The 19047-nt window shown below is 40.1% G+C and overlaps 1 protein-coding gene across 4 annotated transcripts; it reads right to left on the bottom strand.

The window, feature by feature from the left end:
* Positions 1-330: 330 nt before the first annotated feature.
* rgl3a (ral guanine nucleotide dissociation stimulator-like 3a) lies at positions 331-18903 on the bottom strand. 4 transcript variants are annotated; one of them, XM_038714260.1, is made up of 19 exons: positions 18789-18903; positions 18224-18283; positions 17153-17408; positions 10284-10573; positions 8757-8801; positions 8223-8392; positions 7580-7740; positions 7175-7486; positions 6951-7054; positions 6623-6707; positions 5541-5615; positions 4748-4834; positions 4597-4629; positions 4354-4475; positions 4153-4236; positions 3758-3893; positions 3293-3559; positions 2836-2950; positions 331-2361 (listed from the first exon to the last, which is right to left on the bottom strand). In XM_038714260.1, exons 3-19 carry the CDS (start codon positions 17339-17341, stop codon positions 2207-2209), a joined length of 2430 nt encoding a protein of 809 aa, XP_038570188.1. In that variant the 5' UTR covers positions 17342-17408; positions 18224-18283; positions 18789-18903; the 3' UTR covers positions 331-2206. The 4 variants fall into 4 exon arrangements, with proteins under 4 accessions (XP_038570188.1, XP_038570189.1, XP_038570187.1 ...); XM_038714261.1 differs by lacking the exon at positions 18224-18283 and having other exon boundaries at positions 18789-18883; XM_038714259.1 differs by lacking the exon at positions 18789-18903 and having other exon boundaries at positions 18224-18367.
* Between the last annotated feature and the right edge of the window lie 144 nt (positions 18904-19047).

Here is a 19047-nt window from a genome sequence, read left to right on the forward strand (position 1 = left end):
ACTCGTGAAAAGACTTGATGTTTGACTGAAGGATAAACCACTTGTTTGTCTTTGAATGGAAACACCAAGATGAGCAAAGTAGGACAAAACATTCAAAGTATTTGTGTTTGGCGCCACCTAGTGGTCAGCTACCACCAATATGTATTATTTTTAGCGTAGGTCCCTAGACAACCTACTAAGACAGAATTCAGATAATTACAAACTCAAACCTAAATTCAGTACAACAGTGGACCTTCAGCTGATGTCAACAAACCAAATATCAGCCTTTCTCCGTTTTTCTGGACCCAAAAAATTCCTAAGTCATAAGCAATACAATAAATAAAAACAATATTAATAGTAAATTAGCTTTATTAGTGGACATTTAATACTAAATATAAACAGCAAGTGCTTAGTTTAAACTTTAAAAATAAAGAAAAATGTGTTATGTTGAAAGAAAATATTAGAACACAGACATGTAGGCTTGCATGCAGTTATGTTGACACATTTGGAGAGAATGAACATGAAAGCCTACTAATAATACAGTCGACAGACAGACAGCAGAAGTCACGCTCCTTCAAATTGTATACTGCAGCTGCCAGACCTTTGTTACCAACCTCACACCTGAATTTTAACAAACCACAGCTGTATTAAAGATGCACCCAGAGATGCAAAATCCTGCACAAATCTGAGGAGAAACTTCACCAGTGTTTTGTTTTTTTGTTCATTTTGTTCATTACCTGTGTGCTCATCATCTAATTATTTCAAACTTTAACTTCAAACCAGCTTTCACTTTTAATACTTGCAGAAATCTGCCTTAGAGTTTTGTTAGGGATTTCACATCATTGAGATGATCTTATTTGCCCAATTAAATTCACATACTGAGACACTTCATTTTCACATACATGAACCATTCATTCACAGTGTGACAAACGCGTAGTGAGCTATATACCACTCAATGTAAAATACCTGTTCTTTAACTGCAGCCTCTCCTGAATCATTCAACAAACATTCAGCTATTCTACTCCTCTTTAAACCCTTTGAATGAATGAATTACAGTACAGGAGAGACCAGAGTATAAGCATTTGTAACATGTGTACATTATGCTCACATACATCCTTCATTTAATATCAGCGGACAGTAAAAAGTCAGCTTTGTTCAGTACATTTATGTCTGAAAACAGTGTAGCAAAGACTGAAGATAGGATCCAAAATGAACCAAAAAACAAACAGAAACTAACATTTTCATCATGCCACTTTTGCCCGGAAAGATGAATACTGAAATGCATTAAATAATTTAAGTTGATAAAATTACATGAAGTTACATTAAAACATTTAAATTCTCATCTAGAAGACAACTGAATACTTATTAATGACTCTCCCGACAAATAAAATCTGTGTCAGGAGTGTCAGGCCTGGGTCCAAACAGAGTCTTTTTTTCTTCAATGCGCTCGACTGAAATCTGACCGATTTCACATTTGACCCAGATATGTTTGGGAATGCTTACTCATCATCTAACAATGAGCATTCCTACTTAGTCACTTAGCTTTGTGTGGTTAAAAAAGTCAGTAAGTCACTCAGCCACACAGGCTGAAGGAAAAATCCCACGTCTGCTGTACCACAGAAAATAAACTGCAGCCAGGTCTGCCTGCTTATTCTGCAGCCACATTTCCTCCGTCATGACACATGACTGTTTCCCCAGAATAGCTGCTCCTGAAGTTTCTATTTAGCTGTAGTGAAACCTGAAGTGCTATGAAGTATATGATGCGCAATAAACCACAATATAACATGCATGTCCACAATAACACAAGTGTATATCTTAGGAAAATTTGGTAAAATGTGGTTCATTTATCCAAATATGTTGATGTTTCAGATGATAGAGAAAAATATGAGAACACAAAATCCTGATTTCTTCTTGGTGTTTCTATTCTGTGTACCTGGACATTTCTCTCTTCTTGCGTTACTCTTTAAACAGTCCAGAGTAATTCTTGATGAATTCTCGTTGAAGACTATGTCTTGATCAGAGCTCCTCAACCTTATTTTTCAGTCATAGCCCTGTGGTTTCTCGGGGGCCTCTATGGCAGAGCGGCTCGGACCTGCTGCACAGCAACAACCTCGTGGTGATGAGCAGTTACAAATGGCCACAGATTTGTGGTTGGGCTGTCGTTGCAGATGAGCAGCTCCTCTGACTTCTACATATACTCCCAACATTCAGCCAGGACTGATGCTTTTCACTTGGCTTGGCGGCTCTTGGGTTGAGCCCCAGGACTGGAGAAGGAGCCCAGATTTCTCCCGTGGCTCCTCCAGCGCTGATGCAGCACAAAGTCATAGTTGGCAGAAGTGCTCATGGCATAAAACACATTGGCTTTGTCTGGGATCTGGAGCTCTGAGGCAGAAAGAGGTATAGAGTGATGAAGTGCTGCAATTTATTTTATGTTAGCCTACTTTATGTGCTTATATTACAGTCAATGATTAATGATGATGATAATTCTCAGAATGATCTGGAAAGTAATTTTCGGCATTTCAAATCTACTTCGAAAGAATGTTTGCATCATTGAAAGAGAGGAAAACGTAATAAGAGCAAGAGCTGTTTTCCAGCTGAAAAAACTTGAGTTGTATTCCTTCAAATCACAACGTCTAACGGTTCATTTGCATTGCATAGTTTATGAAAGGCAGCGGCAGTGAAGGAACCAGTTTACACAGTTTACACAAAAATGTTGAACAGAAAGAAAGAACACAGAGGAATGACTTCAGCCTATTGGGCTCAAAGTTATAGAAATTTGGTGTTTAATTCAATCCTGTTCTGAGCAAGTTAAACTGGACCAGACTGCTAGAGGAGGCCTGAGGGGAGGAAATTCACCTTTTCCATTGTTGAGCATCTGGCAGAGGCTGAAATCATGACAGCTGACATCCTCCATGTGGTGTTTTTCAAGAGCCCTCTGAATCACCTGAGGTGTGTGGTCCTGACTTGTCAGCTGGAGATGAAGCAGACAGCCAGATGTCAAAATACAACCAAAGTCGACACTGTAACTCTTCAGAATACCTATAAACGTGGCAATTACCTTCATTTGAAAGCCTGTAATTTTATTTAGAATACAGTTTTTATTTTCAGAGATACCAGTGACAATAAGGAGATCCGCCGTAAACTATTACATTATGACATTATGTGAGTGAAAACACAACAATCTGGTAATTATTTCAAGTAGAAGTTGCAGATATTTGCTGGTTTCAGCTTCATGAATCCTCGACTGTGAAATCAACACAAAAACAGGCTCGCTGTCCTCAGAAATACAAGACTACAAATCCACTGTCCTTACCAGTATGCTCTTGTAGATGTTCCCATTGCTGATGCACTCCACACTGACCCTGATGATACATGAGTCAGCGACCTGTTTGTTGTAGAGGGGCAGCTTGGCCAGAGGAGAGCAGCAGGACGATGACGACTCTGGGTTCAGAACCAGAGAAGACGAGCTGAGGTCTGGATGTGAGGAGCTGCAGGAAGAATTGGAAAGAGTAGGAGAGGAGGAGGACATGGAGCTGGAGGAGAAGTCCTCTGCAACATTGTGGAGAGACCCTGAGAGAGACTGAGAGAGGGAAAGGCGGAGGAGAAAATATGAAAATTCTGTTTCAATTAGCAATCAATTTCCCCAGATTTTTAAACCAATTAAGTAGCAAATCCCTGTGAAATTGTCTTTGGTTGTTTTATGTTATTTAAACTATGTCACTGCTGACCTTCATACACTCAGACTATAAACGCAGGAAACTGTCAGTGCTGATCATACCTTCAGTTTGAGTCTGAGGGGGGAGGGCTGAGGGGCAGCGAGGTCTTCCATGTCCGAACTGCTGGATCCAGAGGACGACACACTGATCTGGTCAGCTTGGGTCTTCCTGAGGGAGATGTCACTGGCTGGTCGCAACCTGCACGCACACAAATGCAGACCTTTTCACAAAAAAGCAACTGAAATCTAATTTTAATATTCGGACAAGTATCTTTTTGGTACAGATCCAGGAGTCTTTAAAGGTTTGTTATTTCCTCATGAACATTATTTGCGTAAATTAAAAATAAAATCTGGGTTCTGACTTCTGGGTCTGACACAGCTTACATACAAGTAGTGCTGAGTCACTGTCATATCAGGACAGCTGTGGTTATTTGTTACAGGCTAGAGGTGGTACTTACGAGATGAGCAGACGACTGCTCCATGAGTTGGGAGAGCTGGGACAGGGGTCAACTGGAGGCTCCAGGTCACGTGACAGCTCATAGCTTCAAGAGACAAATAAAAAGCTAAATTAAGAAATGACGCAAATGGCTTTGCAAAACTCCTCCAATCCAGCTGTCTGTCTTTGTATTGTGATGCAGTGGTTTCAGTGTGCTTCTCACCTCTCCTGGTCCGTCAGCACTATATGTGCCTGCAGCCAGGTGGTGATATGAGAGTTGACCAGAAGGCTGTAGTGGGAACAGGAAGCCTGAAGCTGCCGAATCTGAGAGATAATCTCAAACTCCTACAAGAGAAACACAATGGAAAATAATACAGAAGAACATAAGAATATCATAGAAGCCAGCACTGGCTACGAAAACTATTATAGTCATTCATGTAAGACACCACTAGGAAGCGACACCTACCCGTCTGCGCTTCTCAAAATTGATGAGTCCACCCTGCGAAAAAAGGAAGACAACTGTTGTTACATATGTGGCATCATAAATCTGCTAAAGCACCATAACAAAGCACCAAACTAAATCAACAGGTGGGTCTGTGGGTGGGATGTGTACTCACCTCTACAGTGTCGGTCAGTGCTGTATCCAGCATGGTGAGGACGGTCAGGTAAGTGCCCAGGTACGGCACCGCACCTCTGCTGAAGTTCTGAGGAAACAAATCAAGCAACATTTTTACATTTTAGCTGCCCAATTGACAGAAATAGAGAATAAACATCTGATTCATTTCTTACAAATATCTAATTTAATATATTTGGAAGAAGCTGTTGGAGTGGTGAACTCCTTCATGTTGCTCTAATAGAGAATATTCTAATGTCAATTTAGCCTCATTAGCTTGCAGTAAGAAAGGAGTAAGAATCAAATGAGTGAATTTAAATGTAATGCCAATGAAAATAAAATATATTGTAAGTGAAGTAGAAATATACACAGACAACTGAAAACACAAGATCATCACTAGTGAATATGGGGATATAAAACAGTTTACACACACCCCACCGAGAGACAGGTAAACTGCCAATCTGTGGGAAACACTGCACACGTTAGCTTTTATATCCCTCCCAACATAAGGGGCAAAACAAACAGTCGTGTGCGTGTAAACTTTTTCTATCAAATGAACAGATCGAAAAAGAAGTGGGAACTGGAACTCTGGTGTCTATTTTCGAAAGTTATAACCAGCTTGACAACATGTGACTTTTAGGGAAGTAGAATTGATGATCCAGGCTGAAAAAAAAAGACCCTGGCTTTCCTTTTTTAATGGCTGGCATAGCTGACATATTCACTTCATTTTGGTGGTCAAACCTGCAAATGAGGAAGTGTCAGGTTATTTCCAAACAAAATGATGACTACTTTCTTACCATCCGTCCGGACGCTGAGCAGAGCTGGGGTGATTTGGAGCCCGGGCTGCCACTGCCATCTGGGTGACTCCCATGCTGCAGAAAATAGACAACAGTCCTGTCAACTTTGAAAAAAAACAAAAAAGCTCTAATTCAGGGTGATAATGTGAGAGTGCCGGGTGTGAGATAACAACAAAGCAGAAACGTTATATAAATGTTCTTTTCAGGGTTGAGCACCTACAGTGCAGGCTACATGACAACTGTGTGCTTTAGCGACACAGTTACAGCCTACTGTGCTGTTGATGCCCTCAGGTTTGCAGTGTGTGTGTTTACAAGAAGCATATTAGACAGTATGTACTCAATAAAATGAATGACTGCCAGCCACTTTTATTTGTGTTGGCTAACAATGGCCTTTTCATTATTGTATAAAAAACTGGGCTGCTCATAACAGCAATATCGCTAAATACACATTCATATCAACTGTTTTCTCAAGGGAACAAAGGACACAGGTGAGCTCGAGACTGAGCATGTATTCAGTTTTATAGGACAACTAATTAACCAAGTATTAGAGGTAATTTGTGCACAATACATTCAGTAAGTATATTTATAGATGTTTTCTGAGATGCTGATACTGACATGTTAACATTTGTGAGTATAGCACTTTTCATAATACATTAAGTACACGAGTGATTCTTTTCATTATTGCTAATTATGTGTTATTGATAATTATATTTTCTTTCATTAACTCTCACATTGGATAAACTATAACCATGGACAGTTCAGAGTTTTTTTTATTGGTTATACAACCAAAATTATTATTGATTATCAAAATAGTTGCCAAATTAACTTATTGTTTCTGGTAAGGGGAATTACAGTGTGTACTATTTTAACCATGCAGAACACCAAGAACGAAACCATATGGAAGCTAAACAAGCATCAAGAAGTCAAACAACGCTGCTGCGCTGCATACCAAGAAGTAACCTATTCTTTTTACTGCAGTGCACCCAGCAGTTTCTTCAGTGATTTATTTTGTATTGGAGTGAACGGGCCAGTGCATTTTAACCCAATTCAACCATGAAAACTCCACCTCTGGAAGAAGTTACCTCCGCCAGGATCTCTCTGCTGATTAGCCCACAGTTCTCATCAGGGAAAGTCTCACACAAGTGGTCAAAGGTTGCCATGCTTTCCCTGAAACCAAACAAATTCAATATGTTAAGACAGTTATTTTTGTTGAGTCAATATTCATCTTGAACAAAGCTACAAAAAGATTAATTCAGGGAAACCCACTGTGGAATTCTTATCAATCTTAATTCACTTTTTACACCTGCCATTTTTCATTTTGTGCTCTAAACAGTAACTCAATGGTATACACAACTCTGTTTTATAAATTATGAGTAAAGTAAGTCTAGTGTCTTAATATTGTTTGCTGACCTGCTGACAGCAGCCCACGTCTTCTTGAGGCGATACACAGCGTTGGACTGCAGGGCTGAAAGTATGGCCCTCAAAGAGGAGAAATTCCTCAGCTGTCTGCATTCCTGCAGAGAGAAACAAAACTACTTGTTTCAATATGCTGGTTTGACAAAAGGCCTGTTTATATACTGTATGTCACTTGATTCTAAACGTGAATGCCATTTAAGATAATTTTTAACGCTGACCTGAGCAATAGCGATCCATCTCTCAATGATGCGGGCTCTGTGGGCAGGGCTGGTGTGCGTGCAGCGAGGTGAGCTCGGGGCAGTGGAGGGGTACGGGAAGTTAGAGGTGGAGCCGGGTGATGATATGGGAGAGGAAGTGGAAGGGCTGGTAGAGGGCGGGCAGAGGAGGGAGGTGATGACACGGTTAGTGACAGCGTTGAACTGGGAGATGGTGGCGCGGACGGTTGGCGCCAGGTTTTGGTTTTCCTTCTTGTCACGCTGGGACCAGACACAGCCCAGACAGTGGAAGGGCACCACCCTGACAAACAGTTCCTGAGGGAGACAGGATGATAGGGAGACAATTCATAAGTGAGTGACCCACAGTGACAGTAAAAACACTTTGAGATTTTTGTCAGTGAAACCTACAGCGTCCAATCGGGTCAGCTGCTCTGCCACTTCTGACACAGGGAAGTCCATAAAGTTGCATTTGTCTTCCTCCTTAGTGGACATCTTTCCTCCGTCCTCCTGATCTGTGTCCTCCTGCTGCAACGGCTCATTGTTGTGCTCTGACGCAGCCTGGCTACAATCTGTCAAACAATAGCAAATAAGAAATGACAATGAATCGGGTTGCTAAAAGGATTTTAGATTACCTACAGTTCAATGGGGACAATTCTACAGTCCTTGTTCTCGGCCAAAAATCGTCTCACAGTTCAGTCGAGGTCAACATGACACTACAGCAGTCTATTGTAGTGAATAGTTTGTGGGTTTGTAAAAAATATTTGTCAATCTTTTAATGCTAAATAATGTTCCTATGTACACTATGCCACTATCTTCTCGCAGTTCATAATAATAGCAATAAACATCGAGTGCACATTTTTACTGAAATATGGTTAATTGTTTTGTACTGACTGAAAATTGAAAACTGTAGACCTGATAATCTGGAGCCGCTGTGAATAAAAAGATGGATAACTGATCATAGATGCAGTTGAGTATAACAGATGGATGGTCATGCTTTGTGGTGGCAGGATATAAACAATCCTACATGATCACATCTCCCATTCCTCGGTACCTTGTTCCTGGAGCCTCTTGAGGAGGGTCTCTGCAGTGTTAGCCAAGCGTCTGAAGCAGAGGCGACGCCGCAAGTGGACACACAACAGCCGGAGGGCCTTGTACTGAGGGGGCTCATGGAAGTCTTCACTGTACTCCTCCAGCCACAGTCGGATCACGGGGGGTAATGTACTGAGGGGAGGATCAGGGAAATTAATAAGTACCTTCAACCAAGTCCAACTGCATTTGATATAAACCTGCTTGGATAACTACAAACTTGATAACTGAGAATCTTCACACACAAATAACTAAAGTTAATTATAGTTTTAGTTCTTTAGTCGTTCAGGTTAATCCTTTATTGAGATTAAGGAAGGCCTGGACAAATTGTCATAAATTGTGACAGACAAATAATAATTATTAATCAAAAAAAATATTAATTTGTGGAACAAAGTCTCATGAAGTTAAGCTCTAATTCCAGTCCATCAAACCCAATTATAAAACCCCATTTTGGCTGATCCATACTAATCTTTGTAAATGGAGGAGTGATCAAACTCACCTGCGTGGGCAAACACTGTTATCCAGGTTGGCGACTGAGTCATCTCTGTGAAAAAAGGTAAACACAATTACCTATCAGCTGAGAACTAAATGTTCAATGTTAATCGCCACATGGAGGGGCGAAATGGTGGCCTAGTGGTGAAAGAACACATCCTGTAAACAACAAAAGGCCCCAGGATTGATCCCCTACGGCTATGTTCATCCTGTGGAAATGTCTTACAACACAACTGAATGCCTGCCGAGACAGTTTGGCCTTGCCTGTTACAGAGTGACATGTGTAAAGAGACAAATGTGTCCCTCGAGGATTAATAACGGCATCATAAAAATATATATACAGTATAAATAAAGCATATTGCCATGTTGTCAAATTTGTAGGGAGGAACAAGTTTTATGACAGGGAAATTATCTTTGCTGCATCACAGAGGAGTCAGAGATGTAAAATTATGATCATAGTAATATGTCCCATTTAGGGAGCAAAGCAAAGCTGAAAGTTGTGTTTGATAAAAAAAAAACCCAAATAGATAAGTATTTAGTAGTTATCAGCAGCTATCAAGTTTACAGCACAGGTGGTTTACACGTTAATGAGAGCAAGAAAACAATACATCCTGTACAAAATCCTGAAAGGCAATGGAGGGAAAACACTTCCCAGGTTGTCCTGAGACTGACCTCATTAAAGGTTGCCACCAGCACCACAGACATGAGGGCGACTGTTTGACATATAATATATCAAGTGAACAGCACTAATGGCCAGAGTTTCACACAGGCAGCCATTTGCTGTACATTCAGCAAGGTGAGCCTGAAGAACCTGAGAGAGATAAAAGGCCAGCCAGCAGACTGGATCTGAAACGTCTACTTATTCGTACAAATGGCCTCCATGCACCAGGGAGGATTAAAAACCAAAGAGACTTCCTGTGTCTAACTCCCGAAATGGATTAGTTGCAGAAGAGCATTCCTCAATCAGCCAAATTAAATCTCTGTGAGCTCACTGAGCCTCAGTTAGGTGAAGAAGCACCTCTGCTGGGTGTGGAGGGTGTAGCCATGAGCACTGTGGAATGGAACGAAAGCTCCTGGCTGCATTGTCTAGTTTGTGACGATGATACCTGTTGTCAAAGCTTGCCGAGTGTCAATAGAGATTTTCTTTGTGAATAGCTGAGGCTGCGTAAAAAGGGTGTCATATAGCGGTCTTCTTTGGAAATTGATTTGTTGTTTGGCATGTTGAAAAAAGTGGTGACGCATATGGTCCTAAAAATAGGACACACTGGAATAACAAATCAGTGTCAATAAGGTAGGAAGAAAATATTAAAGCCTTCAAATCTGTATCCAATAAAGAGAGGTGTCACTGAGACCAAGAACTTCTGACTTACTTAACATTTTAAAAAGAGAATATGTAGGTTAAGTAAGTTTAAATAAAAATAATTTTACAGTTGGCATGCGACACAGACAGCCTTGTTGATTTTATCCCTCATGGTTTTTGTTAACGTGTCTCAGTACAACAGAGGGTCTGCAGTGCCTTGGTGTGGTTTCTCACCTCTGAAACAGCAGCTTGATGAGGGTGCTGGCGGAGGTGAAGGCCCTGTAGGTGGAGAGGAAGACATGGATGAAGTTGGGCTCCTGGTGCTCAAGGTCCAGCAGGTGGGTGACCAGACGATCCAGGGTGGCGGCCTTCAGCCTGCGCACCTTCACTGTGTGGTACTGGACGAAGCTGAGGGCTGTAGGGAACTCTCCCGTGTCTGAGCTTGGCAGGATGGGCTCCCTACGTAGTGTGATGCCAAACACGGCCCCGTCCTCCACCTCCTCCCCCCACTCCTGCACCGGGTCCTGCGTGGGAGAATGCAAGGTCATCGAGATCTGGCAAATAACCCAAGCACACGATGCAGCCTTCTAGTCTGCTCCTTTCTTCATCATATAATGGATAATACATACTTTAATGTATTTGAAAAGGGAAACAAATAGAATAATTTACTGATTTTCTTTGAGAGAAATGTATAAAAACACTGCACAACAAGAAACCTGAAACTTCTTCTTAATCCCCAACAGTAATGGAGCTCTTTCGACCATGGCTGCTTAACTGAATTACTGGGACAATCTTACAAATCTGAATCACAATAAGCCTTTAGACTCATTTCATTAAAAAGGTTCAATCTCAGTGCCATTTAATCTCATTCTCGGGATTCTGCTTGTGACCCAGCCTTGAACTCTGACGCAGACAGCCACCTGGTGACTGGACCGATGAGCAGGCAAAGAGGCCTTCACTGGCATAGTTGTGTTTGTCCACAAACACAGGGACAATGTACAGAACTCTTTGTACACAGCAGCAGCAATAAGTTTCCCCTCACACTACAGTACATGTTACAAAATTGCAGACATTAGGAAAACAATCAGGAGATGAGGCCAGGTTCTGAAGTGAACACGTGCTATATTAAGTACATCTCCTTAAGTGATATTGTTTTATGCTGTATTTTACAAAATCGTTCCATTTTCAAGAAATAACCTGAAGATTCTCACGTACTGAATAGATGTGACACATACATTTAAACTTATTATTATATATATGAGAACTGAGAAAACAAATCCATTTAAGAATTTCATCATATTTGGAGTGAAGATAAACAATAATATTAATAATTAATATTATTATTATAAGATTTTTACTGTCTCACCACATGGCAACATAGTGGAAAAAGAAGGTGACATGTCACAGCCAGAAAATCCTGTACGATACATCAAGTCATCGCAGTCTAGACCTGCTCTAAATGAAAACTGTAATGAGATAACTTTTATTACGAACAGGCAATATATAAATAAAGTTGGATTGCATCACTAAGAATACATTGCATTATGACTGCATTAAATTGCAGAGTTATTCTTGTGATACTAGAACGGTATCGACTTTCAATCGCAGATCACTGATTATTTGTCGCAACCCAGTTAGATACATTAGCCCCTCACAATGTGCTGTTGCAAGTGTTTCATTAGTAGTACACACACACACACACACACACACACACACACACACACACACACACATCTTGAAATGCTATTGGCACAGATTAAAAATTATATTTAAAAAAATCCTAAAATAAATAATAAAGTCATAAAAGTAAAAAAAAAAACTGTGGGTTGTTCAAGCATGATGAACATATAACCACCTCCTCAACAATTAGTCATTGCTCTGGAATCAGGCTCCATGGCAGAACTGGTAGAAAACATACAGCCTATTTATAATCACAATGTTATCTGCCATATAAACAATAGAATAGAAGCAGAGCATGTTTAAAAACACCACATGACAGAAACTCAGACAAAAAACAGTGTGCTAGCTGCCAGACACAATGAGACACTGCACTGAATTAAACCATTATATCAATAGGTTTGTTCTGGTGACCAGAGACAACGAGAGAATAAGGTTCACATGCAACTTAGACTTGCCAAGCGAATCAAATGTTTTCACAAAATTATACTGTGCAGACAACATCGTGTGTTACCGTATATTCAAACGAGTTTGTGGCCTTCACAAAAAAAGCAGATAACTTAATTTAACCTACCATCGATAACTGCCATTTTCCCATGCTTGTTTTGCTCTTGGAGTGAATAAATCCCCAAATCGTCTGTGTGTAAACTCCTCTTGCTACAGCTGATTGGTCCGCAGCGCAGGCAGAAACTAAGGATTCAGCTCAGTCTTCCCACAGTTCACTTCGGTTTGAATTATATCGGACATTATATCTCATTCATGCGACAAACATAGGCCAAAAGTTTGAATTGCGTCCTGACTACAGACTGTATATAAAAAGGTCCTGACGTCGGAGTTAGACGCGACCGTGTGTCAGTGGATGGACTTGTTTGAGTCTAGGCGAGGACAGGGGGCGTGCAGTCTCTCACTGGGCGGGGCTACTGAGACAGGTGTGGGCGGGGCTAATGCTATTGACCAATGAGGATACGGGGATGAAAGGCATCAAACATTATTATGCAGATTTTAAACATGAAAAATTGCTATTGACACTGATTATATTGCTGCTGTAAGTAGTAATGTAGTTGGCTACCTAAAAATTAAAATAAAATAAAAATAAATTGTCCCTTTTACTTCAATTACAGTAAGTAACTATATATTCTTTGCTTCATGGGTATTGGATTGAATTCAGTGTCTTTTGAATGCTGAGTAACATAGATTTTTCTTGGAGATGCTGTAAAGGTTGTTTTTTGAAATATATTCAATATGTGAATTTTTTACCTATGATATACATTTTATAGTTATAGTTGACATTGCCTGGAGAATTATATAATATATTTTCAGACAATTTTCTTTTTTTCATAAGTACTATTAAAACAGTGGGAGGAGTAGAACCAGCTGCCTGGCATAACCACACTACTACTTACATTATAAGTAGTGTTAGTAGTATACATGTGGGGGTCAACCTATGTGCCCAGTGGTTTAACAATATTCAAACTCTTAAAAATGTGCAGTAACTATTTCACACTGTAAACATTCTCCATCAATAAAGGTCATTCATTTTAAATGCTGTATTTAAATAAAAGTAAAAACATTTTAGTGAAATCCTAAAGAATAAAACCCATTCAGGGTCGTGTTTAGCAACTGATTTATGAATCTAACTGATTTTGTAGCCAGTCCACATGGCGCTAGGTCTAACTACGTCACCGCTACAGTAAAAGTTTCAAATGTTGTTGTAAATCAAAATGCACAAAATTTAAAATCTTCTTTTTTAATTTTTTCTTTTTTACAAAATGTGGCATGAAAGGTTATAAAAGCCAGTAATTTATTGATACTAGGGCTTGTGATATTTTGTTTAATAAAAAGCATCCACCTCTGTGGTGCAGAGCCAGTATTCCCACTTAGTCAAGAGATAAATGCTGTGGGCTCTGGTGTCAGGATCAGCAAATGGTGTGACGGTCCATATCCTGCCTCTCTCGGAGCCCAACAGTATGTTTGCTGGATATGAATACAGCCTCACTTTTGTTGACGCAGACACTAAAAAGCGCATACAACACATAATGCATTACAGGATGAGGCTTTACAGCATTTTTATGGTGCATTCATATCAATGTGTGATAGTGAATCTAAAACATCAAGTGTGGTTGTATTCCAGCTTTCAGTCCACCTAATGACAGTCATAGATTTGATCATTGTAGACATATTGCATTGTGAGCATATGTGCTTACAGAAATGAATGGCAGAGACAATACTGTGACGTCTGTGGTGTGTAAACTGTAAACATTAAAAAGATGAATTTTCAGTTATTTCAAATGTCCTCAGGGTCTCTCCCTGGATAAAGAACAGGTTTGCCAGCTTTAAATCTGCTCCACATTCTCATCAGAAAATGTTTATTTTCAGTTTTTTAAAAACACCAGTGACATTTAACAGGACGAGCTTAAATGCAAGATGCAAAAGGAAATGGCCAATATCAACATGTTGGGATTAGCGCATTTCAGTGCCTTTGCCTGTAAAGAAACCTGACGTGACAGTTTTGCTCGACAGCCTCTAGCTTATGTTACCGCCCATGGTGTCAGGGGCGTGGTGGGGACATACCACATAAAAACAGGTCTGTTCTGTTCCTAAAACATATCTTATTCAAGGAAGTAAATAATAAGAAAAAAGGTACGAATTAAGAGCTATCAGTATTAGTGAAAACACTACACTTTATTACAGTCAAATTGACTGGCAGCAACATATTATGTTGACACTGAGAAGCTGAGCAGTAGTGAAATCTTTAAATCAGGCTGCCTGCTGCGCTTTCAGCTCAGAAAATAATGAGCCTTTTGTTTCTCTAATGAGCTTCTATCTCTCTCTGAAATGAAAATCTACCATCACTCTTCCATGTTTGGCCATGCCACCCACCCTTATTCAACAAAGAGCAGAGAAACAGTGCCAGGAGAAACCCCAATTAGTACTCATTAGACACATAAATGGGTGATGGGATGGCAGGCGAGCAACAAGCGGAAGCATGCATGTGGGATGAAGCCGAAACATGCCGGTTGAAGTTAAAACCTCACATGATTAAAAGGCTTGTTCTAGCTGTAAATATGCAAGAAACACCCACAGGAATATGATATACTTCCTGGAGAGCCTGCTGTAGTTCCTCCTCAGTGTCAAAAAAATTCAATGACTGATTATATGACAGCTGTTCTGTCACAGATGTGTTATGATTGCACCAGTAGCACAATTACAGCAATATTATAACAATATTTCACGATGTAATGATTTATATATCAGAGGATAATAAATACAATAATAAATCCAATGTAGGAAAGGGTTACTCTACAACACTTAAATCTGAGATGTCAGTTTAAAATAACACTATTAAAAGGCTCCCGGCTGACTGAACGGTAGCCTGCTTCAAGAATGCCAACACACACACCTGGCTTCATTACACACACATTGCTTATGTTAGGGCTAGAGCGATTTGTCAACAAATACTCAGCTGACCAGGAAAAAGATTAATCACTATTTTTATTATTGATTCATCCTAATTCTTATTTCATTCATTTAAAAAGAATAATTTTTAACCAGAAATTAGTGATTCATGCTTCACAAATATGAACATAATCTGGTTTCTATGTCTTTTAGAGCAGTGGTTCTCAAAGTGGGGTCCGGGGACCCCTAGGGGTCCTTGAGGATGCTCAAGCAAAATGGAGAATTACTTATTTTTACTTTAATTCCATCCGTAAGTAACACAAGAGAGAACGTATGACCATTATGGTCATGTGTTTCAAACACTTTCTGTAATAAAACAACTAAAAGCCAAAATCCAATCAGATTGGAGTCTTTTTTATTTTATTTAACCTATATTTAACCAGGCAAGTTAGTTCAGAACAAAATGCTCATTTACAACCATGGCCTGGCATGAGAAGGAGATCCTCTTGAGGAGATGGATACACAGTAATAAAGGGTATGAAAAGTAATGTTTGTGTTGTAGTGTTTTAGAGTGCCTAATGGTATGAATGTCCTTTGAGTTGTGGCGTTTATTTTTTATTTTCATTTTGTTACTAAACAGTTTTATGGAGCAAACAATTAACCTGTAAAATAAGTGACAGATTAATCAAAATGGAAACAATCATCACTTGCACCCCTCGATGTGGGTGACCACCTCCGACATGTACATACTCCTGGCCTTCATCGTTATGAATGCTGATATGACAGCCAAAATTGGTCTTTTCTCTACACTATAACAGCCAAATCTCTCAAGCAGCAAACAAGGACAACATTTAAGCCATAAATTATTATAACCCAATTCCCAGGCAACATCTAATGTGATATCACAATGTGAAAATTATACTAACATCTCCTAGCTCTAGGTGGGATACCTCAGAATCTCTAATCAACCACCTTTTTACTGGCTAACACTTATTATTTATTCACCATTCTCTATTTCAGTGCAGTTCATCCATCCATCATCAACTGCTTATCCTGTGTACAGGGTCGCTGGGGGCTGGACCCAATCCCAGCTGACATCGGGCGAAAGGCGGGGTAAGCCCTGGACAGGTCGCCAGTCCATCACAGGGCCACACATAGACAAGGACACACCTAAGGACAATTTAGGGTCACCAATTAACCTAGCCCGCATGCTTTGGATGGTGGGAGGAAGCCGGAGCACCCGGAGAGAACCCACACAGACACGGGGAGAACATGCAAACTCCACACAAAAAGGCCGGGGCAATATTGTCATATTGTAGATACTGTATACCAATCCACCTACCTCAAGTCATAACTCCTGCACAAAATACTTATTTATTCCAGCATCCTTTGCACTATGCTTCATGGCACTGTGTACATGTATGCGTGTATATGTACCTGTATATCACATCCACCTCCGACATGTACATACTCCTGCATTCTTTGCACTCTGCTCACTGCACTATTTGTCAATATGTCTATATATTTTTTTGTTCATAGTGTGTATATTTGTGTTGTCTACACTGAAGTCTGTGTCTATTTAATTTTTATTATTGTGATTTTGTATTTTTGTATGAGTAAGCACATCGTGAGCAATGTACAATCCTGAGTCAAGTTCCTTGTGTGTGTACACATACCTGGCAATAAAGCTGATTCTGATTATTTCCATATTTCATTGATGAACCCTTGTAGATTTATTCTGTGTGTGTTTGTTATCACACTCTGTTGGACAATAAACTGAGTGTTTACAGTAGAGAGAAGTGTATTGATGCTTTGACTTTTTGACTTAGCATTATTTCCGTGCATGACATTTTGACAACTGACCCTGATTTGAGGAAATATCCCACAACCTCTGAACTAAGTTACAATTTTGATATGAAATTGAAGTGAGGTTTTAGGACAAAAAAGAACAGCTATTACAGTAAAATGCAGCAAATGAACATAACAGGCTGTTGATCATAGAAACCTTGTGTAGTTTTGTTCCAACTTACCTCATACTGCCCATCAGTGTCCAACAACTGGAAGCTCGTGAGCCACACGCTGGGATCCGTGTCCATGTGGACATCCACGCAGTGTCTGGGCCTGAGCCACAGCAGCTTCTTCATCCTGCCCACTCTACTGCGGAGGCCGCGGTACTCCCCTCCATCGCCACCTCCACACACAGGAAGAATGGCCCTCATCACTCGCTCGGTGTCACGCTATGGGCCCACACACCTCGTCAGATCTCTCCCACACCTGCTGCCTCATCTGTGCCAGGGAGGACAGCATAAAAACATTAGGTATAGTCCCTTGCTGTATTGTTTTCTTGCAATTTTATGTTTCATCAGAAGGTGGTTACTCCAGGTCTGCTGTAAGTCATAGCAGGTTACACTTTTAAACCTCCACCTCTTTTGTATTTCATTAAACAAATTGAATTTGAATAAAAAGCACAAGTAGATTTACCATGCTTGGACAGAAATGGGGTTAACATTTCAGCCTTACTTAATGGAGCAGCACAGCACAATAATGTCAATGAATTCCCTTCATAATAAAAAGGGCACATAAACCCCTAAACTGACATATAACAAGTCATTTTGTCTAAACTAATTGAGGAATCTGCTATAGAATTGATGCAACTTTGTAGCTGGCAACAATCTATGTTACCAAAAAGTCAAGCATATAGATGACTGTTACTTTGCCAGTATTGTTACTACTGAAATGACAATACTGGCAAAGTGTATTAATATATAGAGTCCGTTGTGTAAAGTTCATTGGTTTGATCGTTAATACAGTCATAATGGCCACATCATAAAAACAGCGAATGAAAATCTGAAGACTGTATACACACACACACACACACACAGAGTTCTGGTCAATGCTCAATAATATAACCATAACATATTTCTCTATAAATGTTCACATATTCAATTGCATACATACACAATTTGCAAACAACCTAAGCCTAAGCTATTGAGAGTAATATTTCTTCTACAACACCCCCAAGAAAACCTGGATATTTTAGCATTCAAAAGACACTTTGAATACTACAATCTAAAACCCATTAATCTAAAAAAGATTATTACCGTAATCGTGATCTTCTTGAATCTGCGTCTCTTGAATCCTGACGAAAACCATGTTCAGAGCTGCATTTTGTCCAGCCAGAATATTCATGTGGAGACAGTGTGAAACTTGGATGGAAGAGACTCTGGCATTTATAACTGAGGACTGATTGTTCTTTGTGTTTGTGGGTGGATGATGCTCTGCGTGCATGTTTCTGTGTGTGTGTGTGTGTGTGTGTGTGTGTGTGTGTGTGTGTGTGTGTGTGTGTGTGTGCTGGAATGGCCTCCCCCCTTTTTGCCTCTACACTGAAATATATAATCATGTCCCATTTTGATTGCATTTCATATCATCATTCCAGTTCACTAGCCGCCTCATTAGAATAAAGCACAACCTCCCTGCCCTCATTTCACCTTGACCTCAGAGTGATACACACTCAAACATATGTATGGATGATTGATTATGCTTAAAGGAAGCTCACAGAAATGCAGACTCATCCACATTCCTTTTCAGTGTATCCATTTAGCTCATTTGAACTGAACTTGTTGATGAGCTTGCTGACAAGCGGCCAAGGGCTGAAATGTTTCTTACCTACAAAAACGTGACAACGTGACACGATTTGAACTCTATTCAGACCGCTGATACATGTTGGTATGGAAGTCTGGTGGCAGGAGATGTTGAGGAAACACGCTCACGCTGCTGGCAGCGATTCAAAATCTAGCACCAAGCCGCAGGTCCGCCTCCTCTCACTGATTGGTCGATCAGCTGTGGAAAAAAACACCAATAAAACGAAAGCTTGTCACTTACTAGATATAAACACGGATATATTGATTTATGTTGGCCTGTATAT

The sequence above is a fragment of the Micropterus salmoides genome, unplaced genomic scaffold (assembly GCF_014851395.1).
Source record: "Micropterus salmoides isolate LMB-PRFRI ecotype aquatic unplaced genomic scaffold, ASM1485139v1 Ms_hic_scaffold_12, whole genome shotgun sequence".
In the NCBI taxonomy this organism is placed as follows: domain Eukaryota; kingdom Metazoa; phylum Chordata; class Actinopteri; order Centrarchiformes; family Centrarchidae; genus Micropterus; species Micropterus salmoides.